The 27,578-nt window shown below is 39.5% G+C and overlaps 1 protein-coding gene across 1 annotated transcript in view; it reads right to left on the bottom strand.

Annotated features, from left to right (window-relative positions):
* RGS7 (regulator of G protein signaling 7) overlaps window positions 1-27,578 on the bottom strand; it is a 184,353-nt gene that overhangs the window by 27,407 nt on the left and 129,368 nt on the right. The window contains exons 5-8 of the mRNA XM_063306346.1: window positions 15,249-15,355; window positions 14,214-14,265; window positions 2,021-2,085; window positions 89-165 (exon numbers count right to left, since the gene is read on the bottom strand). Coding sequence (XP_063162416.1) covers window positions 89-165; window positions 2,021-2,085; window positions 14,214-14,265; window positions 15,249-15,355 — 301 coding nt within the window. The remainder of the gene's footprint in view (window positions 1-88; window positions 166-2,020; window positions 2,086-14,213; window positions 14,266-15,248; window positions 15,356-27,578) is intronic.

The raw sequence follows: 27,578 nt of genomic DNA, 5'->3' as shown, positions 1-27,578 counted from the left end.
GGTAGACAAAGAACATAAAAAGATAAATTGAAATGCCTCAAAACAGGGTGGATGACAAATCTAGCAATAAAATGTCAGTGGAACTCACTTGGCTTGTGCTTCTGCTTGCATAAAAATAAATTCCCATTTCCGTGCAAATGCTCGCTGCAACCTGGCCAAGCTTTCCTGAAAATACACCACATATTAGCAAGTTTCTTGAGTAGGAAGAACTTTGAAGAGCTTGAAATCTTTGTTACATAAATATAATTTAGGTTCAAGTCATTGCAATTTTCTTCTGAGATTTCAAGATTCCAAATAAGGGTTGTCTGAGCAGGTGACAGAGCCCTGGGGTCCTAAGCAGGGTCTGACCCAGTCAGTACTTTGATGGGAGACCATCAGAAAATCCCAGAGTTGTAGGCTACACTGGAAAGCTGAAGACACCTCCTGAAAGAAGTCAACAACAATCCATTTCAGTACTGTGGCAAAGAAAACTACAGGGATGTGTCCATGGAGATATCAGGAACCAAGTTCAACTTTTTAAAAATAATGAGCTATGTCTTTGTTCACTGAAATGTTTCAGGTCAGAGACCCTATATTCCCCAGGCATTCCTCTGTGCCTGTCAAATTTTGCCTTTCCTCCCCAGTCCTGAATTAGATGGGAACTTTTTTTGTTTCGTTTTGTTAATGGAAAAATTGTTTATACATCCTGCACATCCATGCTCTCAAGAAAACATGGATCAAGACAAATATTTCTAAGTTAATAGTGGTTTTATCCCACAGGTCAGCCCTATTTCTTAAAGCTATGTAAATAAGTAAATTAACATACTGGTCTACTTCCAAGAAAGATCCAGCAATTCTGTGTTTCGCCAGTTCCATAGCATACCAATGTCCCTTTTTCCCTTCAAGAATAAACTGTGCAGGAGTGTCCACAAAGGGCAGTCCAAAAAGTCAAGATGGCAGCCATGATGACCATACCCTGTACACTCCTGAAACTATATGTAAATTAACGGTACATTTTTAGAATTGTAAACCTAAATATATAATGCAGAAGACATCCTAGAGATATTTAGGATGGGCCAGAGTAGATACCCTATGGATCTTATCTCTTGAGGGGGATAAATCTAAAAGCAAACTTTATTTTGACAACTTTTAGCTGCTATCTTATACATACTTCCTAGATAATAACCTCCACTAAACACAGGACATCATACTCCTGAGCTGGACAGGCATAGATTAAGTCATATTTAGGTTATTATACTAGTGGTAACTAAAACAGATTGGGCTATAAAACTGACACACCAACTAGCCTGAAGTTTTTTAGCATTTGTACAGTAATAGAAAAGAGTATATTAGTGTATGTTTGTGTAAACTGGTAGAAATTTCTTTTTAGATGTATATTACTTAAAACTGCAACAGTAGTATGCTATACATATAATTTCTGAGCGCTAGGTGCATTCTTTTGACATAGGAAAACATGCTCTGTCTACTGTTTGAAGTGTGGTACATGGGTATTTTTCCCCAGCACAAGTAAACAGGTTGGCCGTAAACCAACATTGCACTGTTTTCCCAACCTACATCCTTGCAGTGGAAAGGAAAAAACTCAATCACTCTCCATTTTAAACAACATAAGTAGAGTATTCAAAGTGAGCTTTCCTCTGATGAAGCTTTCTGAGTTAGGGTCAACACAGACCAAAGCGAGTATCTGCAACACATACACATGGAACCCTTGGTTATTACCAATGTTTCTAAACATTTTAGAGATCTTAATGGGAATGATTGTAATTCTTCAGCAATTTGAGTGAAATGATCTCTGTTTTTGCCATGGTGCTCTTCAATCTTTGTAACACAATGTTATGCCACAGACTCTGCCATTCTTTTTAATGTGTGGATTTCAAACCCTGAAACTCCAGTATCAATGCCTGCCTGTAGGTTGAAGCTCCCAAACATCTATTTTTCAAGACCAGGATTGTTTCAAGGGCTTTGCTCTTGTTTCTGGTGGAATTTCCAGGTCTCAGTTCCAGGAAAGGGCCCAGGTACTTACTGCTTCATAGTCTGCTAGCTCAAGCCGTGCTTTGTTTTGCATTGTTCGCTTGCAGAGGTAAACCGCTGGAACACAAAAAAGAATCAATCATTTCTTGCTATCTCAGACACTATCTCAAAGCCCAGATATCAAGACCTGAAGATTTAATATATGTTCCACTTAATCAAAGGGTTCTGACCATCACAGCTCCATCCCGTGTCTCCTTTCAAAAGATGATGGTCTGCCCAAAAGCATTAGAATGTAGTAGGTGTCAAAAGCAATTAGTCATTGCATGGCAGTCTGTCTATAAATGAGTGATCAGCTGAGCTTTGTTCATTTGCATGACTTTTGTGTACTTAAGAACACACTGCTGCTAAACAAAAAGAACTATGAAGTCTGGCAAGTTTATAGCCTAGGTCTGGAAGGGACTTTGAAACTCAAGGTCTGCAAGGGTGGAAATGTTCACTCTTTTGCCACTTGGAGAGCGTAAGGACTCCAATTTTATGACTGTTAGCTGCCCAGAGTCACTGGTCTGAGATGGGCGGCTATATAAATTGAATGAATGAATGAATGAATGAATGAATGAATGAATGAATGAATGAATGAATGGATGGATGGATGGATGGATGGATGGATGGATGGATGGATGAATGAATGAATGGCTTAAGAAGAAATTGTATGCTACTGTTTATTATATTATTGTGAGAGTTAACATTTGGTGCTCTTTCAGCCTTTTTCCTTTCAATGCATACTTTTAGTGGTGCAAAGGCTCCCCCAGGCCTATAAATCTCAGAGGGGGGAGGAATATGCTTACATTTTGAAACAGGACATTAGTAAGTACCTCACATGGACTACGTTGTCCACAAAAATAATTCTGGGCCCTTTGATAACACATTTCCTACATAAAGCTCTAAATCAGTGTTTTTCAAACTTGGCAACATTTTCAACTCCAGAATTCCCATGCTGGCTGGGGAGTTCTGGGAGTTGAAGTCCACACATCTTAAAATTGCCAAATTTGAAAAACACTGCTCTGAATGCTTATCTAAGAAATGCAGTCAAGACAATTTAGCAACTTGATTCAGCTAAGAAGAGGGGAAAAAAAGGGCAGGTACACCGGTAAAAATAAAGAAATAAAGAAATAAATATCAAATTGCTCTGTAGGTAAATACAAACTCCTGACAATTTTCTCTTCTGGTAATTCATGCCTAAAAGGCAGACAAAAAACAGCCTGCTGAAACAGCTCTCTGCTGTTTTCTATATCCTAGGCAAATATTGAATATGTACTAGGTTTGTTATGTTTTCTCTGTTGTGCTAAGTCATATTTTCTTTATCTTCTGTACAAGTTATGACACTGAGAGAGTTCTCCCTTCATGCATATCTCAGCCTGTGTTCATGAAGTTACATTTCTTTCTTTAGAAGCTTCTTGGGATTTGTAATATTTTGAACTGTCTTTTTGTCATCTGTACTCTTTCAGGCTGAGGGCTGTTCCCTTTTAGCCCCAAGTGTCCAGAATATTGTATTCTCATCTAGATTTAAAAAAAAAATTAATTTGCAAGCTGCTGTATTCTGGTCAGCTCTGTAATTATCTCCTTTCCCACGGAAAGTCTGCATTTTAATACTTAGAGTTAAAAAGCGGGGTTACAGTTTATCTTTTTGTTGTTGTTGGTGCTTTATAATAAAGTTTTATTTTGTTTATCTCTTATGAGGAAAGAGGTGAGGAAAGAAAGGGCTGAATCCTCTAGTCTCTATTATTTCATTTTCTGCATTTTGACTTTTAATCTTTAGAAAGAAATCGGAACCCTATATCTTACAGACACTAGGATTAGGGTGCAGGTACCAGATGAAATATCCCCCAGAAGATAGGTGTGGCAGCAAGAATTCCAAAACAAGAGGCAGCATCAGGTGTGAAGACCCAGAGAACTTCTGAAGGAGGAAGTTTGGGACCTCCAGCCTTTTAACCTGCAAGCCTTAGCATTCACTTTAGAAATGTACAATTAGTCCTTGCTTAATGACTGCCCTGGTTAGCAACAGTTTGAAGAATGGCACTGAAAAAGTAACTTTACAATTGGTCCTCGAACTTGTGACTGTTGCAGTATCCTGCGTCATGTGATCACCATTTGTGAGTTTCACAGCCGGCTTCTGACAAGCAGAGTCAATGGAGAAGCCAGCAGTAAAATTGTAAGTTGTAGTCACATGATGTCTCACTTAACAACCATGTTGCTTAGCAATGGAGTTGCCGGTCCCCATTGTGGTAGTTAAGCAAGGACTATCTGTATTTCACAAATCACATTGTATCAAGTGATATCAATTAATTTTGAAGTGTTTTAATGTTGTTAAGCAAATTAATCACCAATAAATTTATCTTCAGGATTCTATCAAAATTAAGAATATCACACTGTAAATCAAGCATCCTTATGTCGAGCATCCTAAGCCATTCTAATCCATGATGGGTTAACTGCCCAGAGTCCTCCTTTTTGGGGGAGATGGGTGGTGATAGAAATTTGAGAAATAAATAAATAAATAAATCCTTGCTCAGTCTCAGAAAACCAACATATCTAAAACAATCCTGTTGATTCTAACCCTATGTTGAAAAAAAACTAAAACTTAATATGTAGGCAGACAAGAAGTATTCTGGCTTGATTTCCTGGCATGAGAAAGATAATTTTTTCTGTCTCATCTTCCTCTTCTCCTCTTCCTATTATCAACATGTTTAAAAGTGAAAGCAAATATAACCAACACTATGGTACTCTGACATCTTCTACTGCAGGGTTATGATGGGTTAACAAAGTTCACTGTTGTTGTTGGTCAGGGGAAACACTGGAGGAGCATCACATGGGAGGCAACAAGGATTCAACATGAGATTAAAGTAAAGCCAGTTAACTGCCTGGACAACTATCAATTCCCTCTCCACAGGTTGGTGGAATCCAATTCATTTTTGTGCTGAGTGGCCTTCTTTTCAACTATACTTAAAGAGATCCTCCTTTTCAGCTATACTTAAGGAGAATTTGTAAATATTTTCTTGCAACTTTTTAGTGTTAGACTATATAGATCATTCTGTCTCATCATTGGCCTCCTGGCTAGAACTGATGGGATTTGGACTTTGAGGACAAATGCATGTTGCCCATCCTTGACTTAATAATTTCTAATTTCCAAAGAAACAAAAACAAAATATACAACTCATAATAATGTGGAGGGAGGAGAAAGATGTCTTAATTTCTGAACAGCAAAGTATTCCCTATGGATGGGCAGCCCTGAAATGTTAATAAAATAAAAAGATGAAGTGTGATTCAGTGCCTTCTTTCTATTCATGGAATGTTAATACTTACAGTAAAGAACCAAATGTAAAGCAGCTTTAAAAACAGACACAAATGTTTATTTCTTACACAAACCTTTTTAAGGCATCCTGCAGAAATAGAGCATTGTGTCTGAAATATACACTAATTACTCAATTTTTCATTAAGCAAAAAAAAAATTCCTAGTACAGGGGAACAACCACAAAGGCATCCCCTTCCTTTTTAATATTTATAATAATTTTATTAAACATTGTAGTTAAAATGATAAAAACTAATACAAACTACAAAAAAGAAAAGAAAAGATAGAAAAAATAGAAAAAATAGAAAGTGCACGAAAAAAAGAAATATAATTAGAAAAATAGAGAAGAAATAAAAAAAATAACAAAGAAAAAGAAAAGAAATATGTAAGGAAGTAACTTTCCCCTTTATCACAACAAGTATAAACAATTTTAACAATTTATCACCTTCTCTTAAAATACAACAAATGATCTCTTCATCCCATGTCTCATCTTTTATCTATAACCAGATCCTTACAACCTTGTCAGTCAGTCCTGGTCAGCAAAAGTCCACCAGAAATAACAACATATCTATTTTAACCTTGATCAAATAAATACACTTTATATTCTTCTTTTTACTTTTAACAATCTTGATCTTTAATCCCTTCAAATAATGTCCTACAGGTTGCTTTCTTTCCATTTTTTCTGTGTCCCTTCTCACAAAATCCTTCAGAACTATAACAGATATCTTTTGTAAATCCAATATAAAAAAGTTATCCAAGTTGCTCTTTTGGTTTGCCATTTATATATCCCTTATAATTATTAAGACATCAGCTGGTTTTATTTGTATATCCAGTGTAACATATTTTTCCATATCATTCTTGTAGCTTGTTATTTTCAAATCCAGGAGGAATAGCCAGATAATGGACATGAATAAATCTACACCCAATCATCAAACACAGAAGCACAAGGCACAGCTCCAGAACAAATGCCATAAAAGTGCTATCAGGGTTCAGGTTTTTGCCAACACATCTGGCGGACAGCACCTGAGGGAATGTTGGAGTAGAAGGTTGGGCAGGGCATTAATAATAGCCATCATGGTGTGGATCAAACATGATTTTTTTGTATTTTGTTTAAGTCAAAATATGCTTTTAAAAAGGGGTTCTGATTTGTATAAAGCAGTAAACATTATTCCATGCGTTGCCCTGAAGTTGATGGGTGGATTTGCACAACACAGAAGATTAAAATGTGGTTGACTGGTTAGAGGTTGATTTATTGTGCAAATCCAACCAACCTGGGCACCTCTAGATGTGTGGATAGCAACTTCCAGAATTCCCCAACTAGAAGTTCTGGGAGTAAAAATTCATAATTTTGGAGGGTATCAAGTTGGATGTGTGTGGAGTGGACACAACCAACAAAATTGATGAAGTGGGAGATCTTGTAATGTTATGTTGGAATGACCTTGGGAGACAGGAGGAAGAACTGCAAACTAGCCAACGGTCAGATAAGAGGCAGCTGAGCCTCTAGAAGGAATGGGGGCATGGCAAATGTCTCATAAGGGACCCCCCCTAGTTTCTGGGACTGCAAATTCAAGGGGGAGAGATGTACTTTCAGACCTACAAGATTCTGTTCATGTAACCTTACAATAAAGATAAAGCTAGTACTCCTGGGTATGCATCTTGTCTGGACTACCTCGCAAGGCTGACAGATCTACACTTGACATACAAGTCTGCCATGCTTCCTCAAGTGCTTCCTTAATGAAATAAAGCTGTTGTCTGTTAGGGCTTAACCTGTGTGAAAGATGGATGGTGAAGGGAAGAGCTACTAAAGTTCCTAGTCTGGGCTGTGGGGTGGGGGAACAGCAGTGCAATTTTCAGTGGGCATAGGACAGAGAAGGAAAGAATCCTCACTCGGGCAGAAATGACTTGTAATTGTTCTAAGAGAAAACCCTCATGGCTAAATTGGACAGGACCACATGTAGTTCCACCTAAACACAGCTAAAATTATGAAAATCTGTATTAATCCTGTTTCATTGGAACCAGTGATAAGGATAAATGAGCAATACTTGAATGAGGCCCAATATAAAGCTAGCTTTGTTGTATTGCTAGAATGTAGTAATGGGTCTTGAAACAGTAATTGAGATCTGGGCTCCAATGTGCAATGCTTAAGGTTGCACTGAAATGGCCAGATATATTTTTATTTAAATACAGATTGAGTTGCACATGGAGTGCCATAGGCTATTCATCATTACATGGAACTCAATCACTGGTCTGAAGCCAGAAGACTTCTGAACAGTTCCTTATAATCTTCTTTCCCCAGAGCCAGATTTGTTGTTACATTTTTCTAATCAGTATATTTGCCTTCTGGTAAAAGGCAAAGTATATACAGTAGCTTGGTTTATAAATAATTACAGCCGATCAGAGCCACAAAAAACAAAAATTGATCTCATTTGAAAGGTTATATAAGCCAATGCTGATATGTATATACAGTACATTATCCAAAATAATATAGGAACTGGGAGAAACAGTCCCACAACTCTGCAGAAGTAACGGTTGAATTGTGATTTTAATGTGACATAATGGAAAAAAATATTGATTGTATAGAGAGTAATCAGATTAACTATACTGGATTTAGTTTGAATTACATTTAATTTAAAACAAATTTAGTTGTCCTAGCTCCATCCTTCATCCTGACCTTGCTCACATTTTGAAGTATGGCCCCTGACACGTCCCTTAAAAGCTAGGTATCTCTCTCAAACCCTGAAAAATTATTTGCTCCTAATTTAAATGCAGAGACACAGCACTGGGATCCTCTGGTCATGTGTGCTTACATGGAGCTCCTATAATAGAAGCCCATGGGAAAACAAGCACCTGTGGCTTTTTTTGCAGGCCCTGAAACTTTCCAAATTCACACCTTCCAAATATGATAGCAATCTGTAGAATTATACTGGCTCAGTTTTTTTCATTTTTTTCCCCCAGAGGAAGAATGTAAGAATGCTTATTTCTAACAGATTTTACACATTGGTTATAAGAGGCAAAATAAAACCTGCAGCCAAAATGCAGAAGGGGTTGGGGGCTGGAAATTCCATTTTGCTCCTTCTAGTGAAGTTCCTACATCACTGCCATAACTCTGCAGCCCTTAGAGGAGGAAAACAATGGCTTTAAAAAAGAAAAATCGATACCCACAAAGAGGTTACCTGCCCCGTCCTAGCAATATAAGCAAATTACATCAATAATTAAACAAATAAATAGGTTCTGCTGGATGTTGCTATGTAGGGCTAAGCAAGGCTTCTTCTAAAGAAACAGGTGACGTGTAGATCAAATGATGCCGAAGATGCATTCTGTGCATTGCCCAATGATATCTTGTCATCCCAAGTCATGACATGCCAGTATGCAGTATGGTTTAACTTGCACTAAAGAACAGATGAAATGGGCTTCTCACTGTGTACTATGCAGGAGAGTATGAGACACGGATTAACTTCTGCCATCTTTTGGTCTGCATGCACGGCTTTACGAGCTATCTGGTTTACAGCATCCAACGGGACTTCTGCAGGATTTGCTGAATGTTCTAGTGAAGTTACGTGGATGGGTGCCCGCACACACACTCGCCCATTATTCCCGCTGCATACATAGCATGTGTATTAGACTGGGAAAACAAATCTATATGAGACAACAAGAGTACACTGTAGTGCGCTAGAGACTGTTCTGGTAAGTTCTACAAGGAAACCTAAACTAGATTCTGGACTTTTTCTTTCCCAGCAACAGATTATAAATACATTCCAACACAACAATTGCTTTTCAGATTTCCTTGGAGATGTTTTGGTTTCCCACCCTGCTCCACTGTCAGCAACTTAATTGTACCTTCAAGCTCATCAAAGCCATATGTTTGTTTTTATTTTAGCATTTCTTTTTGGTCAGGAGAGACCAGATAATTATGAGATTCCAAACTATGGACTAATTATACTTTATAGGCATTTGCTTTGCAGGAAACCCACAGCTTTCTAAATATAGTGGAAGCTGAGTCAGTGATTGAGAGAAAATACTAGAAGTTACTTCCATTAAAAAAGCAATTAGACCCTACTAATTTTTAATATCTATTTGACGAGGCCTCTACTCCATCCAGTCATCCTCATCTTCAAATGTGCATCAAAGAAGAAGAGCAGATATTCTTTTACAGGAGAAAGGGTCAACCAATTCCAGGGAGACATGAGCAGAGCTTCCTAGTAGCCCCCAGGAGCTGTGAAAGTTAGGAAGGCTTTCCTGAGGAAATGGAAAGCCTGTTCTAATGAGAAAGACCGAAAAGAAGCACAGAAAAGGTGTCGGGGGATATTAAGGAATGCGGGGTGGGGGTGGGGAGAGAGATTGAGGAGTGTGTGGTTACAAAAAAAAACATAAAAGGGAACAATAAGAACTTCTTTAAATACATACCAAGCAGAAAACCACTTAAGGAAGCACTTCTTTACATGGTGCATTAATTAGCTTATGGAATGGCCACTAATACGGATGGTGTTAAAGGAAACTGGATAAATTCATAGAAAACAGGTCTATCAAGGGCCATTGGTCTTGAAGACTGGGTTACATTGGAACTGGGGACAGCATGTCTCCAAAAACCAGTCTCAAAGGAAATTGTTCACCCCCCAGAGTCACTGGTTTGAGATGGGCAGTTATATAAATTGATTGAATGAATGAAAGAAAGAAATGGCCATTGGAAATGAATGATGTCTCTGTGTAATGGGACACACACAACTATGGGCTATGGTAGATTGGTCCCACTATGGTGGGGGTGGCATGCGTTAAAGGCTTTCCCAGAATGAGCACCACTGGCTCGCTGAGCATATTAAATTTTTATTATATATTGCAAGATCACAGACCTACAAGAAAGTTGAAGAGAAAAAAGAAAAGGAAGAAGGTATGAATAACTGGAAGAGCCAGTTTGATGTACTGGTTAAGGTATCAGGCTAGAAACCGGGAGACTGAGAGTTCTAGTCCCACCTTAGGCACAAAGCCAGCTGGGTGACCTTGGGCCAGTCACCCTCTCTCAGCCCTAGGAAGCAGGCAAGGGAAAACCACTTCTGAAATCTTTCCAAGAAAACTGCAGGGGCTTGTCCAGGCAGTTGTCAGGAGTCAACACTGACTCAAAGGAACAAAAATAAAATAACATAAAAAATGAATAATTGGTTTTGGAGAAACTAATCTCAGCCAGCTACTTCCTCCAGCCCAGGGTCTCATACACACATATACAGAGCTGTTGTTATTAGTAGTAGTATTTGTATACTGCCTGACTGCCAACTCTGGGCGGTTCACAAGTTTAAAAAAACATTAAAAAACAATAAAACAAAACAAGAATAAAAAGTGGCAACGCTGGTAAAAAATGGACCCACACAGCCCAAAAAGGGGGTTTAATCATCCTCACCAAAGGCCTGGGTGAAGCAGCCCCAGTCTTAGCCCATAAAATAAAACCGAATCTATGCCACAACTAGCTTCACTGACCCCACCTTACTATCCAAATGCCCTAAATTCTGGAGCAGCTGCTCTTGGCTGCTTTTTCCTCTTATCTGGCTTGTAGCCAACTTTGAAGAAAAAAGTAACAAATGCCCAGAGAGCAACTTCCCACCTGAGAGGGGAAACCCAGTGCCCTGAGCAGCTCCGCACCACTTGATTTTCCCTGGCTTCAGTTTGATCCAGCCATTACTTGGATGGATAGGTCAGCTGATTTCCATTTAAGCCTTAGAGTGCCTGGACTTCTAAAAGTAGAATTTCTCCGCCTTCACTCTGTCTCCTGCTTGCCAGCACCCCACAGGCATCTGGTTGCCCACTGTGAGAAACAAAATGCTGAACTAAGATGGGCCTTAACCTGATCCAGAAGGGTTGTCTTCACATTGTTACGTATTTAAGAGGCTTCTCTGTGACTGCTGTTTTGTGTAATTATAAACAGTCCCAGAGTGCCCTGGCAGAACTATCTTCCTTTATACACAGATATTAATCCATAGCAAGTGCAACATTAAATGACGGGCTTCAAGTAATACTTCACTTGATATCGCCTCTGACAGAGCTCATTCATAAATCTGAGGTGAAAATCAAGGAACGACTCACAAAAGGGATGAGATATATTTATTTGCAAATCAGTTCTAAGCTGTTATGGAGAAAGAAAAAATTCCTTTATCTGCAGTTGTAAAAAATTGTAAAAAAAAGAAAGATAACTGCTAGATTGACCTTCCAGTTCCTGTAAATGTAGACCTCCTTGGGATTAACTTTTCATTACAATGGTCTAGCTTCCAAAGAATGCCATCCTATGCTCTGGTTACCATTTCCTACTTGGAAATACCATTTCCTGATGGAAATAGGCACATAGCATTGTTATTCAGTAACATTTTTACTGGTCCATCCTTTAAAGTTCTAAAATGGCTCTAAAGTATCTGTGCTGCTAATAGTGTTAATTCCTTCCCTGTAACTATATTCCTTGTCATTCAGAATATGCTTTTCAGTGATGAATTATTGAAGACAAGGAAACACTATCCTTATGTTAAACAGTTGGGTTATTTTCCACATAACACAAACAACTAGAATGCACCATTCCTAATGCAGTCACATCTAATAATAGTTAGTTATATCTGTGAAGCTTTTCATGGTGTTGAAGTCAACTTCTATAATTCAGTATATACTTAAAAACACAGGGACAATTGATTGTTGGATTATTTAGGCTATGTAATCTGAAAAATTAATTTACTAGAATGAAAGATGATACCCATGGAAAACAGTATGTACAGGTGCTTTACACACCATTGGATGCCATATGTTGATTGTTTTGATGCATTAACTGCTAAAATTGTCTTTCCTAATCGGGCAACCAGTGTCTACGGGGTGGGGTTGGGGTGTCAAAATAGGCATGATGTAAGCCCCACTCCTTTTGTACATGCATTAATGTTTTGTGCATGTACAAAAGGGATGGGTATTGGACTGCACTCCCCCAGCTGCCATCTTGCCCAAAACAGGCACCCTTGTTGCTGCAGGCATCTTCAGATATGTTAGAATACAACATCCCCCTTCAGATAAGAACAGTGAATTAGGGTAAAGCTGTATCCAACTGTCTTGGATACAGTGATCTGGAATAGAGAAGTACAGAATTTGGATCTGAAGCAGATAAACTGCTTCAGATCTGGCATGAGTACCCTTGCAGTACATACAGATGGCACAGGAAAATATATGTTTGAGTTATGGAGGAAGCAACCATATGTATTTTTCTGAGCCCAGATGGTTATCATGCAAGGCCAGGACAAAGCTCTACTCCTTTAAGGAGCACCCAATAGGTGCAATAAGGATGTCCACACCAGATCCAAAGTATCTTTGTCCACTTTGGATCTGAATACTACACACCTCCTGTCTAGAACAAAAGCACTTCAGAGCAGCGGTATACAACCTGATGTCCCAAGGACACATGCATATTTTAGAAACCACCCTGCCCCAAGTTAATGTCTTATCATTTTTAATGGGTTGAGAAAATAAAACTATTAGATATATGGGGAAGAATTTAATCTTAATTGAATCCAATTTCATAGTTCTCCTGTCCCTCTTAGTACACCAGTTACAAGCCAAGTCCTCTATCTGGGTAAGGTTGTATACCAACATCTTAGGGAATGGAATGAGGAAAATGCCACAAAACCTAGCCAATAAAATTGACACTATATGTAAACAATTAGTTTTCTGATGCTAGGATCAAATTTTGGGCAAACGACATTGGACATTTATTTATTTGCACATATCTGGAGAAGGTCAAGGAATTCCAAGTTAAACAGAGTATTGTTTATGTGAACTTTACAACAGGATTTTCTAACTGAGCATAAAGTGAGCATAGATTGAAGGGACATAATCCGGATATACTCTCAGTGTTTTATCTATCACTTTAATCATGCTAAACTTCAATGCTCTGACACTCATATTTTAAAAGTTCCCGGATACTCACCTAGTTTTTAAATTCTTATTTGATTTCAAAATATACATTTTTAAAAAATCTTCAGTACTAACTATATGTCCAGAAAATTATTATTGAAGCAAAGAATAACAATAACCATGGTCCAACATGAATGGGCAGGAGTGTAATATAGTTTTACACTCAGTTATCTGTCTGAGTGTTTTTAAGACTGAATCTGCATTTTTATGTTGATATCTTGTTAAATGAACAAATTGATCACTTTAAAAATATGTTTGATATATTTCATAGTGAACATTTAGTTTAATGTATAGGACCTTTAATCTATGATTATGACATAAATATTATTACAAACAAAATTAGCTAACTGTTAGCAATGGCATTTTGCTGCTTTTGATAGGAATATTGTAAGATGTTGCCTGATGAACATTTGTATTTTTATTGTTTTCTATAAATAAAAACCTATATAGACAAATATTAACGCCTAACTGCTGTATCCCTGCAAAAATTTTGTATATAATTGTGTGGACTGTGTATATATATTTGCCTTTTCTCTTGTCATGTACTCATCATATGCTATATATATATAATGCCTAACTGATATAAGTAAGATATTACCACATGGGGCCCACACTACCCACAAGTACATTCACTTAACTTCATGTTTGACCAGTCCTGAATCCGTTTTCATCTTTGGACCTTCTTAACCTGTTATTTGCCCTAATATGAATGTCAAATTTGCAGTCTCTGAATCTTCTAAGTAAGTGCCTGTAGCTTTGCAAAAGGAGATGCACTTTTTGTATTCCCAGTCCATACACAGATTTGACCTCTGCCTTAGTAAACTTTGTAAACCAAAGCCAATCTTGAGCTCAGCATTAGCAGTTCTCACCCTGGGTTTTAAAAGCATGGCTAACTGTTGTTTAATAAAAAGCTTTAAATTAACAAATTAGTCCATTCAGACTAAGAATCCAGACTGAAAGAAATGAGATCCACACTGACCATAATCTGTGTTTTCCGGTTCCCAGCAATTGGATGGCCAAAAATAGGGTGTCTGCAAAACAAAGCAAAGAAAAAACTTGGACAAAGCAACACATGATACACACTTTGTACATGTTGATGTTTGAATTTTTGAGTCACTGTGAGATGGGTGGCTCTACAAATATAATACATAAAATTAGCTATTCTTGGGAATTATTGATTGAATAAACATAGCAATTAAACCTGCATATTTTGAATAGCTGTATTAATAAATCAATTAATCAACTACTTTCATTCAATTTGTACACTGCCTGATTCCCAACAACTCTTCGTATGTGACAATCCTAAGGCTAAGGTTTGTTGTTGTTGTTTTGTTTGGGGTTTTCAATGCTGCAGGTAGCACATTAAGCACAAAAAATTCTTCTGTCAGGACTCCTCATTCTGAAATTGTATAAGAAACCCAATATTAGGTTGAAATTGGTTCTTCTATGAACAGGGATTCTTGATCTTTTCTAAATATTTTGAACTGTTCTTGAATGCAAGGACTTGCCTGGCTGCAATGAACAGCTTGAAACTAGGTTTCAGTTGCAGTTGTTAGATAACCGCAAACCTCCATGGCTCACCTCTGTTTGTCAAAAGGTCCTAGCCCATGCTTTCTCCAGACAATTAATCTAGCTATGGATTAGAAGGAAAACAGAAGTTCTAAATTATCTGTACATTAAAATGGAAACACTGGTGCTGATTATGAAAGGCCAAATGTTTAACAGGCTTTCCCAATACTACTATTTCCATAATTCACACATACTGGCCATATTTTCTAGGAATACTAGTAATTATAGATCAGATAATTTAGAAAGCATCAAGTTAGGGGAGGCTTTTGCATTAACATAATATTAAGAGACTCTGTACGGGGAAAAAAAGTATCTCTATTTGCTAGAAAGAGGTACATATTGATTAGACTGTCACATTATGAATATAATTACTTCTTGTTTGAGGTGAATAATTGCACTGTTAATAAGTAATTAAGGTTTAAAAAACAATACTATAAAAACTTACTTGAAACCGGTAAAAGGTACCATCATCCTTCAGGGTTAGAACATGGTCTGAGATAGGAAAGAAATAACCATGGGCTGCCATGAGTGTTCCCAAATGAAGGGCTTCCACTATGCCAGAAGGAGACAAAAACATTGTGATGTTTAATTCTGTGCATTTTTTCTACTTGAAAGACATTAGAACCCCTTCTACTGACAGAATTTTCATGATTCAGTGACAACTTGGCTGATGAAATATCACTTATAGGAAAGGAGGGGGGAATTACAAAATGTTTCATTCTTACAATTGATAAAATCGGAGCACTTGCCATCAGTGTGCATACGCAGGGATTATGTAATGATGTCTCATGCTGACATGACATCATGATGCACATGTTGTCATTTGCCCTTGCTCCCATGTGAATACCCAGAATCATGAAATGTTTTTATTAGTATCCTTATGTTTACCACCTACCAAGAACAGGAGGCAACAAGAAAAATCAAACCTTAAAATGTATTGAATTTAGATTGGGAAAAGTTTGCTAAAGAATGCTCCTGTTTTTTTTGGTTTTTTTTATGCATAAAAAACTTGGACATCCTAACACAGATAATGCAATGTTTATTTACAGTCAGAAGAATAAACAAATCATAAAATTAAACATAGGTATTCAGCAGTAATAAAGTGCCCTATGAATACACTTGTATAGGCAAAGCCCTTTCTGCAGTCAATTAATTGTTTTGATATTCTCTGAATTTGTGTCGTTGGGATAATCCATTATAACATTCATTACCATATAGTTGCTTATCTTGGGTTATTTAAAGAAATCCCTCATGGAGGACATTCACTGTTATAAGCTTGCTGCAAATCACCACAAGTACAAGGCGGCTTCAAATATGACCCGCTTATGAAGAGGTAGAATAATGTAATAGTGAAGATGTTGAACTTGGACTGGAGAGATCCATTTTCAAGTCCCTACTCAACTACAGAGCTTCCTGGGTGATTTTAGGCCAGTTACTCTCTTTCAAGGTGGTGGTTGTAGGGATAACATTACTGCATGCTTCCATGAGCTTCCAAAGAAAAAACAGAATGGTGATGATCAAGAGGATATAAAAATATTAACAAGGTAGCTCCACACAAAAGCTTTGTGGTGATAAAAAGAGTAACTCAAAGAAGCTACATAAGGTTTCTTCAGCAGTCGTTTGGAGCAAGAATGCAAAACGAAAACGACTACTAAGAAAATAAAGCTGACTGCAAGGTATTTTAACTATTCTAACCAGCAATGTTGAGGACACATCAGTGTTCCCTTTAATAGCAAATGTGAATACTCCCATTTAACGAAGCTAATGCATATTCAGGAGAACTTGTTCCTCTTAATTAATCCTCCCAAAAGAGGATTTTAAAAAAAGTAAAAGTGAGTCTCAAAGAATGTGGAAATATGCCACGGGGACACTCTACTCTGTGTTCATTTGTGTCCCCTCCATCCTGACCTTAAGCACAGGAAAAAGAGCTATGAATAGCTGCTTTCTTCTGAAGACGAGATGGACAAAGCTGGCTGCCATATACTGAATGGGACAGGAGCTCATTGTCCCTCCCCCATTCCTACTGTCTCTTCCTCCCTTATTTAGACTGCCATCTGTTTCATTAGGGCTTGTAGGAAGAAGGGGTTGGAAAAGGAGTTGTCATCTCCTCCTCCTCCTCTTCTCACAAACCTGTCTCAGGCATATGGAAAAAGTCCTGCCGAGTTTTGTTGTCACCTCTTTTGCAAAGGCTTAGCCTGAGAAAACAGACAAGAGCACTGGGGGTGCATTGCTAAGAATTTCACTTGGAAAGGGTAAAATATGTGATTCATAGAGGTCCTTTTCAAAGGGGGCAATTGTGCAGCCCCCCCCCCCTCATTTGGAGCATAAAATAGTGTTTAAAATAATCTGGTGAGTCTGATTATTTTTCATTCACAGTAGAAAACTCATCAGTTAAAACATAATAGCCAGTTATTTCATGCTTCCCCAGTCGTTCCTAATTACTGAGCGATGGACTTCAAAGGACAAAAGCCAATGGAGAAAAAATTACAGCAGGGCAGTCTTTCATAATAGGCATCATTGGCAAATATCTTGGGGTAGTGATGCGAGCTACACGAAGCTCCGAGTCAGTTTCAAAGCAGGAAATAGTAGGGAGATGAGGACAGATCAGACCATATCTCAGGGGCCTGTTTGCTGACTTAGGACAAAGAGATACCATAACATTTTCCCTTCCATCAGCAGGTTCCTCCCCACTTCCACAACCCATTTTTTCCTTCCCAAAGCATGATGCATGATTGCAAGCTACATCTGAAGTAGAGACAGAGCAACCTAGTCAAGGATGTTACTGTGAACTAAGCAAGCAAGCAAAGAAATCATAACCCTGAAATTATAAATGCATTTAGCCAGAGTTCAGAATCTCAACTGATGGAAAGACTAGGTTTCCTGCTGCAAATTTCAGCTATACAGCGCAATATTGTGAAATCTGTACGGAAAGTTCATTTTCTAAAAGTGATCTTCAAATCTACTTTTAAATAAACTATTCTAGAAATTACTCCTCCATGAAAAATGTGAATAAATTAGACAGAAGACTATGTTTTGGACATGATACAAAAACAATTTTAGCATTGCCACATTCCATAATGGATTCAAAAGAAAATATAAATAGACTGTATAGTACATTTTAAAAAACCTAATTGTTGCTTTTTTTTAAAAAAAAGCAACATAGCCCATAATATTTGCACTTTAAGTGAAAATAAACTTTAATAGTTAACCCCAAACAAGTTGAAGCTTAAGAAATCTTTGTCACCATCAAGAAAATTATAAGAATGTCACACAGAAGGAGGTTGTGACCCATCTCCATTGTTCTAGAGGGCTGAACGTGAAATTTAAAGGAAGGCGATTCTGACTGAATGTCAGAAGAAATGTCCTAACAGTAAGAGCAATTCAACAGTGGAATCAGTTATAGTTATAGTTATCGTTGTTATAGTTGTTATAGCTAGAGCTAGAGCTATAGTTATAGTTAGTTATAGTTATAGTTGTTATTGTTATAGTTATAGTTGTTATAGCTACAGCTATAGTTATAGTTGTTATAGCTACAGCTATAGTTATATAGTTATTTATAGTTATAGTTGTTATAGTTATAGTTGTTATTGTTATAGTTATAGTTGTTATAGCTATAGCTATAGTTATAGTTAGTTATAGTTATAGTTATATAGTTATTTATAGTTATAGTTGTTATATAGTTGTTATAGTTATAGTTGTTATTGTTATAGTTATAGTTGTTATAGCTATAGCTATAGTTATAGTTAGTTATAGTTATAGTTATATAGTTATTTATAGTTATAGTTGTTATAGTTATAGTTGTTATAGTTATAGTTGTTATTGTTATAGTTATAGTTGTTATAGCTATAGCTATAGTTATAGTTAGTTATAGTTATAGTTATATAGTTATTTATAGTTATAGTTGTTATAGTTATAGTTGTTATAGTTATAGTTGTTATTGTTATAGTTATAGTTGTTATAGCTATAGCTATAGTTATAGTTAGTTATAGTTATAGTTATATAGTTATTTATAGTTATAGTTGTTATAGTTATAGTTGTTATAGTAGTTATAATTATAGTTATAGTTGTTATAGTTATGGTAGTTATAGTTGTTATAGCTATAGCTATAGCTATAGTTATAGGTATAGTTACAGTTATAGTTGTTATAGTTGTTATAGCTATAGCTATAGTTATAGGTATAGTTACAGTTATAGTTGTTATAGTTGTTATAGCTATAGCTATAGTTAGTTATATTGTTATAGTTGTTAGGTATGGTTGTTATAGCTATAGTTGTTATAGTTGTTATAGTTGTTATAGTTATAGTTATAGTTATAGCTATAGTTATAGTTATAGCTATAGTTATAGTTATAGTGATGGGCTCCCCTTTACTGGATAAATTCAGACAGAAGCTAGACAGTGATCTGTCAGGGTTGCTTTGAGTGAGGCCCCTGCACTGAGGAGGAGAGTAGACTTGGTAGCCTAAATGGCTTCTCCCCTTCTAGGATTCTGTGACTTATCATCATAATGATAATGAAGATGATTTGGGTTTAATTCCAGGTAGATATGGTAGATTTCAGCTGTGCTGCTGGTTCTCAGGAAGGATGAAGCACATTCCAAGGAGGTGGAGAAGATAAGTGGAGGCACAGTCCGGGGAGCAATGGTGGGAAAAGGAAGAGGTTCAGGATAGCCCCGCCCTAGAGTCTCCCAGGTTATTTCCCCTTAGGTTAGGTAGAGTAGCTTTAGTCTGGCAAGATTCTGTCTGTACGGTGTCAGCAAATACAGAACTGGAGTTTGAATGCACTGACTCTTTGTTGTTCTTCGGCTGGGCCTGACAGTAGCTCAAGTAAAGAAGTCAGTCCAGTACTAGTCTTATTTTGGTGATGATGAAATGAACTGCCTGGTAAAGCAGCATTTCTCAGCCTCACCATCCTCATCCAACATAAATCAACCATGAAAAATAAAAATGACTGTAATCCAACCTCTAGGGATGGATAGTCCTAAAACAATCTAATTCAAAATCCTTTTCAGATTCCTTTTTTCTTTTAATTTCTTTTCCGATTACAGGTAGTCCTCACTTACCAACTGCTTTGTTTAGCAACTATTTGAAGTTACAATGATGTGAAAAAGAAACAGCTTTGCAACCAATCCTCACATTTACTACTGTTCCTGCATCCCACAGTCACATGATCACCACTTGAGCGCTTCACAACTGGTGCACATTTATGACTATGGCAGCGTCCCATGGTCACTCAATTGCTATTTGGATGCTTGCCAACCGGCTTGTGACAAGCAGAATTAATGGAGAACATGGAAGTAAAATCACAAGTCTTGGTCATGTGATGTTTCACTCAGTGACCAAATGGGAAGTGATGTTGTTCGCCCATCGCAGTCATGTGATTTTCCACTTAGCAACCACAGTGCTTAATAATGGAGTTGGCGATCCCAATTGTGGTCATTAAGCAAGGACTGCTTGTATTTCTTCAGTTTCCTTTACACTTCCCATTCCCTATTGTTCAAGGCATTACAATGTCTTTCCTCAACTTTGTTCAGTCTCATAGAAAGTTTATCAAAGGACTATTTCCCCACAGAATTACAATTCAGGAATTCTTCCCATGGCTCTTGATCATTTATTAATTCATTTGTCCATTCATTCATTTATTATCAGAAATTGATATAAGACATTTATTAGTAAGTCTTTTATACATGTTTCCTAAGCACTGCACATAATACTATTAGCCACCATAAGTAAATTACTAAAATAACTGTATATTGCAGAGAATAGTGTTTTCCTCATTCATACAGAAATACTCCTCTCTTTCTGAGTGACGTTTTATAAATATAATTCGTTAATAAGGCATTATAGAAGGAACACCTGGAGCAGGAGATAAAACAGGCTCTTTTCATATTGAAATTCAACTAATAAATACTTGAATTGCAGCCCACAACTGCAGTTCCAAAATGATATTCTGAACATAATGGAACATATTTTAAATAATGATTTTCAGGAATATAAATATAGCTTTCATTTCCAAAACACAAATATAGCTTTTGCTTCGTGGTTACTATAGCAGTTGGAAGCTCAATATCAGATATTTTCTGTGAGGTATATTTTGTGAACAGAAGCTTTCAATCTGTCTGGGGCAATTTGGAGCAGATTTTCAATTAAAGTGCTCCTCCAACCAAGCCAGCAAAAGTATTTGGCACGTATTTACCTGGGCTATACAAGTAGAGTATATGTTCCCATAACAGACACATTTTATTTTATTTTACTTTTCTTATAGATTAGATTTATTATTTATTAAAATATTTCTACCCTGCCCACAATCCTAAGAATCTCAAGGCAGGTTAGAACCCTTAAAATATATAAGATGAAACAATAAAATGAAGTAAAAATAATAAATTGTTAGAGCAATACCCACAGTACAGCAATAGAAAGCAATGGGACAACAGGAAATAGTTATAGTTGTTATAGTAGTTAGTTATAGGTGTAGGTATATGCCTATAACAGGATATAGGTAAAAAGCAGCCAACGCTGGCACCAGTCTGGCCTTCAGAGGGAAGATATTCCAAACCCAGGGAGCCACAATACAGAAGCCCTGTCCAATAACCTCACCTAATGCACCTCTCCCAACTGTGGGACAAACCTTTGTCCCTCAACAAAGGTTAATATTTGAGCAGGTACATACTGGGAGAAGTATTCCCTCAAGTATCAAGATGTATGAGTGAAACATTTCTCCTCAAATTTCCTTCTTTTTTTTTTAGAAGATATTTACTGACCACCATTTTGGAAAGATTTGGGAAAAGTAATTTTGAGATATGGCAGCTGGCTACAGGACATGTTCTTTGTTCATGGAAAACACTCTAAAAAGGTCAGGATCAATTCAGTTTTATAATATATGATTTGCACAGCTGCACTCATGCTCAAGGTTTATTTCTTACCCAGAGAGAAGTGCATTGCATCAGAAAGGCTGTAAAATGAAAAGGTCCATTGTCTTCCAAAACAATGAAATGACTGTTCCTTCATATTATTGTGCTTATAAATCAAGGTGTGCAAAATACCCAGAAAAAGCTGTCCAGGAGTTAGAACTCCCCAGATCAAGATTTGGTATGGTAAAAGAGATCCTTCTGAGATGATCAAGCAAAAAAGATAGGACTTCTCCAGACTAAAACATAAGGAAGAGGGAAAGGTACAGCACATTCTTTCATACCCTAAAACCAAGGGTCCTACTTGCCCTGCTTTGGAGCAGAATTTTGTTACTGCTGAGTTTGCCTAGACTGCATGCCTGTCATGTTCACTGTTTCAATGTGCACTGTACATCGTAACATTTCACATGCCATGATGCTGACCCGCGTTTCTGTTGGGAGGGAGCTGCTGTGAAAGCTTGTGCCAAGCTCTGTATCTATGTTCATTTCAATGGAATGTGTTTGGGTTATGTGCTCTGCTCAAAGACTTTCCCCGCGGACCATCAGAAGCCGTTAGGAGCACCTGGGATTGTGAGCCTGGGAAGATTCTACAGGGGGAGGGATCTCGTTTGTACCAAGGGTTTTTAGTTTGCATTTGGCGCGCTTTTTCCATTCTCAGCTTTCTTTGTGATCCTGCATACTATTCTTTAATAAATCAGATATCTTTGTGATCCTGCTTATGAGTCTGATGGTGTTTTAGAATAGGCAATCCTTACATAAAGCTGAGAATCACCAAAGTTGTACCGTTAGCTCCTACCAAGATTAGTTTCTTGTGAGGGAAAACAGTTAACGATGGCCAAATCCAAGCTCACGACCGGGAGACTTGAGGAGCCAACTGGCTTGATGCCCGAGTCAACGGTCAGGAGAGGAGAACTGAGCCTCACCCCAGAACCTTCAGGTTTCCGGCAGGATTCGAGTTCCAGCCCTGAGGAAGAGGAATCCGATGATGTGAGAGCACCAGAGCAACTGGCACCCAGTGAATCGCCCACAGAGTTGATCACCTGGGATGAAATGGGAGAACCCCAGCAAGGGATGTCCCAGGCATCCTGGAAGTATCGGTTCCCGCTGACCCCAAACATAGAATCTACCACAGTATCAGCAGGGAGACAGCCTAACACGTGAGGGAGGGAGGAATCTCAAACCCCTGAAAGGCTAAGGGTGGTAGAAGCCAAATTAGAATCGATGGAGTACATGCTAAAAAACCTGTCTCTGTCATGGGGGGGGGGCAGCCGAGGCGCAAAGGAGATTCCAGCTCCACACAATCATCCTCCATCCCCCCACCCGGACCGCCGGTGGAGCAGGGCCGGAGACGGCGCCGGGATGAATCTCCACCCCACAGAGTTCGACCATCAATGTCCCCACCCCAAGGAGGGAGAACTACTGTAACCTGGGGCCCAACCACTCAAGCAGCCGCTAATTCAGCTCCAACAGGAGTGGGGGTGAAAGACTTTTCTGTCAAGTTTGATGGGGATCCAACTAAGTTGTCTTTCTTTCTCACTAATGCTAAAAGTTATATGAAGCAGTTTGGACCATACTTCCCTTCCGAAGAAGCTAAAATAACTGCCATTGCCACCAAGCTGAAGGGACGAGTGGCTGACTGGTATGTTCAATTAAGTGAGGCTGACTCCCCTGAGCTTGAGGATTTTGAGGAATTCATGTGGGTGTTAAAGCTGCATTTTGAGGATCCTCTAGCCAAGTCAAGGGCTAAAAAGGCACTGAAGGATCTTACCCAGGGCCAACTGTCTGTAGCTGATTACGCCCTGGAGTTTAAGGCTTTAGCTGGGAAAATCCCCGACTGGTCTCAGTCAACCTTAATAGAACGGTTTAAAGAGGGACTCAACAGGGACGTCCTGCGGTGGGCGTTGTGTAGAGACGACCTAGAGATATTGTATGAATGGATCTGTCTGGCCGGCAAAGCTGAGCATGCCCAGCATACCTACATGCAAACCAAACGACCTGAAAAACAACCAGCCACCATGAGGGGACCCCGAAGTGCCACAACTGCTACCCGGCCAGGCTATAGAGCCTGGGAAGAGGAGAGAGATCAGCGCTATGTGAGGGGTCAGTGTCTCCGATGCAGAAAGGAAGGGCATCGAGCAGTTGATTGCCCAAAAGCCAAGGCTGGAGACCAAGCGGGCAAGCTGCCAGCCAAATCGCCGCCCCCCTCGCAGCGGATGACAGCAGCCAAGGGGGCAGCTGACGCTGAAGAAGTACTCTACTTCTCAGGAGAGGCTGAAGACGACTCTAAGGAGCCGGCAGGAAACGCCAGCCACCTGCCATGAAGAGTGCCTGCGGGCAGGTGGAGGAGGATGGGTGCGAGGATGCTATGGTGAGTGCTGACTGTCCCACTCTAGCAGTGAAAGTGAAATTGGGCTCCCGCACAAAGACTACAGAGGTCTGGGCTTTAGTTGACTCTGGGTGTTCCAGGTGTCTGATTCACCCTGATCTGGTTGCTGCTTTGGACCTGCCTAGCTTCCCCCTCCAGCAGCCTTTGATCTTCACACAGTTGGATGGTTCAACGGTGGGGGGGGGGTGGCGACCCATTTCACTGGAATTGTCGCAATGCAAATGGGCAGCCACCATGAGACTTTAAAATTTATAGTAGCACCTGTTGGCAACCCCTTGGTAATTCTGGGGATCCCCTGGTTGACCTATCGAAGCCCACATATAAATTGGGAACACAGAACTCTGACTTTTAAGGATGGGTTTTACCAAGCCCCTACCGCAGAGAGGGCTTCAAGCGCGGGGGTTGGAAGGGCTGCAATTGCCATGCCGCGCCCTAGTTTGGCACATTTAGAAGGCTTGCCCAATCGATACCAAGATTTTGCAGAAGTCTTTGGAGAAATGGAAGCAGATCAGCTACGCCCCCCCATCAGAAAACTGACTGTGCCATAGAGTTGATTCCTAACGCTCGATTGCCCAAGCCAAAAATTTGTCCAATGACTCAGAAGGAGCTTGGGGCATTACGGGACTTTATCGACAAAAATCTGTCAAGGGGGTTTATTGAACCTGCAAATTCCCCAGTTGGGGCCCCTGTGCTATTCCGGGAAAAGAAAGATAGCATGCTTAGACTTTGTACGGACTATCGGGGGTTAAATTCCGTCTCAATCTGCAACAAATACCCTCTGCCACTCATGAAGGACATGTTAGCTCATTTGTCAAAGGGCAAGATTTTCTCCAAGCTCGATCTTCGTGAAGCCTATTTTCGCATCCACATATGAGCTGGAGATGAGTGGAAAACCGCTTTTAATTGTCCACTGGGTTCATTTCAGTACAAAGTCCTCCCTTTTGGGTTAGCAGGGGCACCCGGAGTCTTCATGCAATTGATTAATGAAGTATTACATGATCATTTGTTTAAAGGGGTCCTGGTTTATTTAGACGATCTGCTCATTTACACTGAATCCGAGGAACACGAACGCCTTCTCAAACAGGTGTTAAGTAAGCTTAGAGATGCCAAGCTTTATGCCAAGCTTTCCAAATGTGAGTTTCACAAAACCCAACTTGACTATCTAGGCTATAGGGTATTTGACAGGGGCATTGTAATGGACCCTGAAAAAATTCAGGCGATTTTAAGTTGGGAACGTCCCCGCACCCGGAGGCAATTGCAAAGTTTCCTAGGGTTCAGTAATTATTATCGGCAATTTATCCAGGGGTTTGCTGAGATTGCTTTGCCCCTTACTGACTTGCTATGTACCAAGGGTTTGGGGGAGACACGCAAGGTAAAAAACCCTGGGGCAGTGCTGAATTGGACGCCTGAATGCCAGGCAGCATTCGAGAAGTTAAAAACCCTCTTCACTGCTGAGCCTATTTTACAGCACCCCGATCCTGAACGCCCCTTTGTGGTCCAAGTTGATGCTTCTGACTCCTCAGTTGAGGCTATATTGTTACAGATAGATTCTGAAAATCACTTGAAACCCTGTGCTTATTTGTCCAGAAAATTTTCTGAAACTGAACATGTTTGGGAGAAAGAGGCTTTTGCTGTAAAAGCCACTTTGGAAGCCTGGTGTCACCTCCTGGAAGGCGCTAAATGCCCTTTTGAGGTTTGGACTGATCACAGGAATTTGGAAGCCCTCTGCACCCCCCGGTGTCTCAGTCCTAAACAAATTCGTTTGGCTCAATTTTTCAGTCACTTTAACTTCCAGTTAAAATTTATTCCGGGAAAGAAAAACTTTCTGGCCGATGCTTTGTCACATTTACCTCAGGACTCTGACCACGTGGCAGATATAGTTGGGACTGTTCTCACTGAACCACAACTGGGCTTAGTTGCCGTCACTCGGAGCCAGACCCGTGCGCAGGCAACCCCGCCCCCAGCCCCGTCTGGTAAGCGGAAAATGCAAGTTCCTTGTCAGTTACAGGAGGACTTTCTCCAGGCGCTGAAATCTGACACTTGGTTGCTAGCTAATAGAGACAATGTTTCTTTTGAAAACGGTCTGGCATGGGTGGAACACCGCCTTTATGTGCCTGAAACTTTAAGAGCTGATGTTTTGCAGCGTTCCCATGATGACAAACTTGCTGGACACTTTGGTTTTGTCAAAACCTTGCATTTGGTTCGCTGTCAATTTTGGTGGCCAACCTTAAGGCGTGATGTAAAAGACTATGTTGCTTCCTGTCCTGTTTGTGCCATATCAAAGCATAAAGGAGGTAAACCACGGGGGCTTCTACAGCCAGTGGCCAGCCCATCCCGTCCCTGGGATGAGATTTCTATGGATTTTATTGTGGACTTACCCCCCAGTCAGAAGAAAACTGTCATTTGGGTTGTAAAAGATTTTTTCTCCAAACAAGCCCATTTCATTCCACGTGCATCCATCCCGTTGGCCCCGCAATTGGCCCTATTTCTCATCCACATCTACCGTCTCCACGGTAGCCCCTCCCGATTGGTCAGCGACTGCAGGACACAGTTCACTTCCCAGTTTTGGAAATCATTTTTAAAACTGATTGGCACCAAACAGGCACTGTCCACATTGTCGCATCCTGAAACTGACGGATCTACTGAGGTTTTGAACTCTGCCCTTGAACAATTCCTTAGAGCATACATAAATTACCATCAGGACAATTGGGTGGACTTGCTGCCTTTTGCTGAAGTGGCTTACAACAATGCTGTCCATCAAAGCACTGGGCAAACCCCTTTTCTTGTGGTTTCTGGTCACGACTTTGTTCCCATCCCTGAGCTGCCACAAACCCCTCCCCAATCCTGTTCTGCCTCTGACTGGGCTGTTAAGCTTGCTGATTCCTGGCCGGTGATTCAACAGGCTTTGGCTGATGCCCAGGCTACTTACAAGTTTCAAGCCGATAAACGTCATTCTTTGCAACACAATTTCAAAATTGGGGATCAAGTATATCTTTCTACCAAATTCATCAAGTCCCCACAGCCCTCTAAAAAACTTGCTCCCAAGTTCATTGGTCCTTTCCCTATTGTTGGTCTTATCAATCCAGTTACTGTTAAGTTGGACCTGCCTCACAATTTGAAACGCTTGCACCCTGTTTTCCATTGCAGCCTGCTCAAGCCTGTCCACCACTCTTCCCGCTGGCATCCCCAACCTCCTCCTCCTGCTCCAATCATGATTGACGGCCAACAGCACTTTGAAGTCAAGGAGGTCATTGATTCTCGCAAGCTTCGAGGCACCCTCCAGTACCTGATCCGCTGGAAACACTTTCCTCATCCTGAATGGGTGCCTGCTCGCCACGTTAATGCTCCTGATTTAGTTAACCATTTCCACTTGGCTTACCCTTTAAAGCCTGCCACTTAATGTTTTCTTTCTTTTGGGGGGCAGCATGTCATGTTCACTGTTTCAATGTGCACTGTACATCGTAACATTTCACATGCCATGATGCT

The sequence above is a fragment of the Candoia aspera genome, chromosome 1, assembly GCF_035149785.1.
Source record: "Candoia aspera isolate rCanAsp1 chromosome 1, rCanAsp1.hap2, whole genome shotgun sequence".
Taxonomy (NCBI): Eukaryota; Metazoa; Chordata; class Lepidosauria; order Squamata; family Boidae; genus Candoia; species Candoia aspera.
This window is presented reverse-complemented; position numbering and strand designations above follow the sequence as displayed.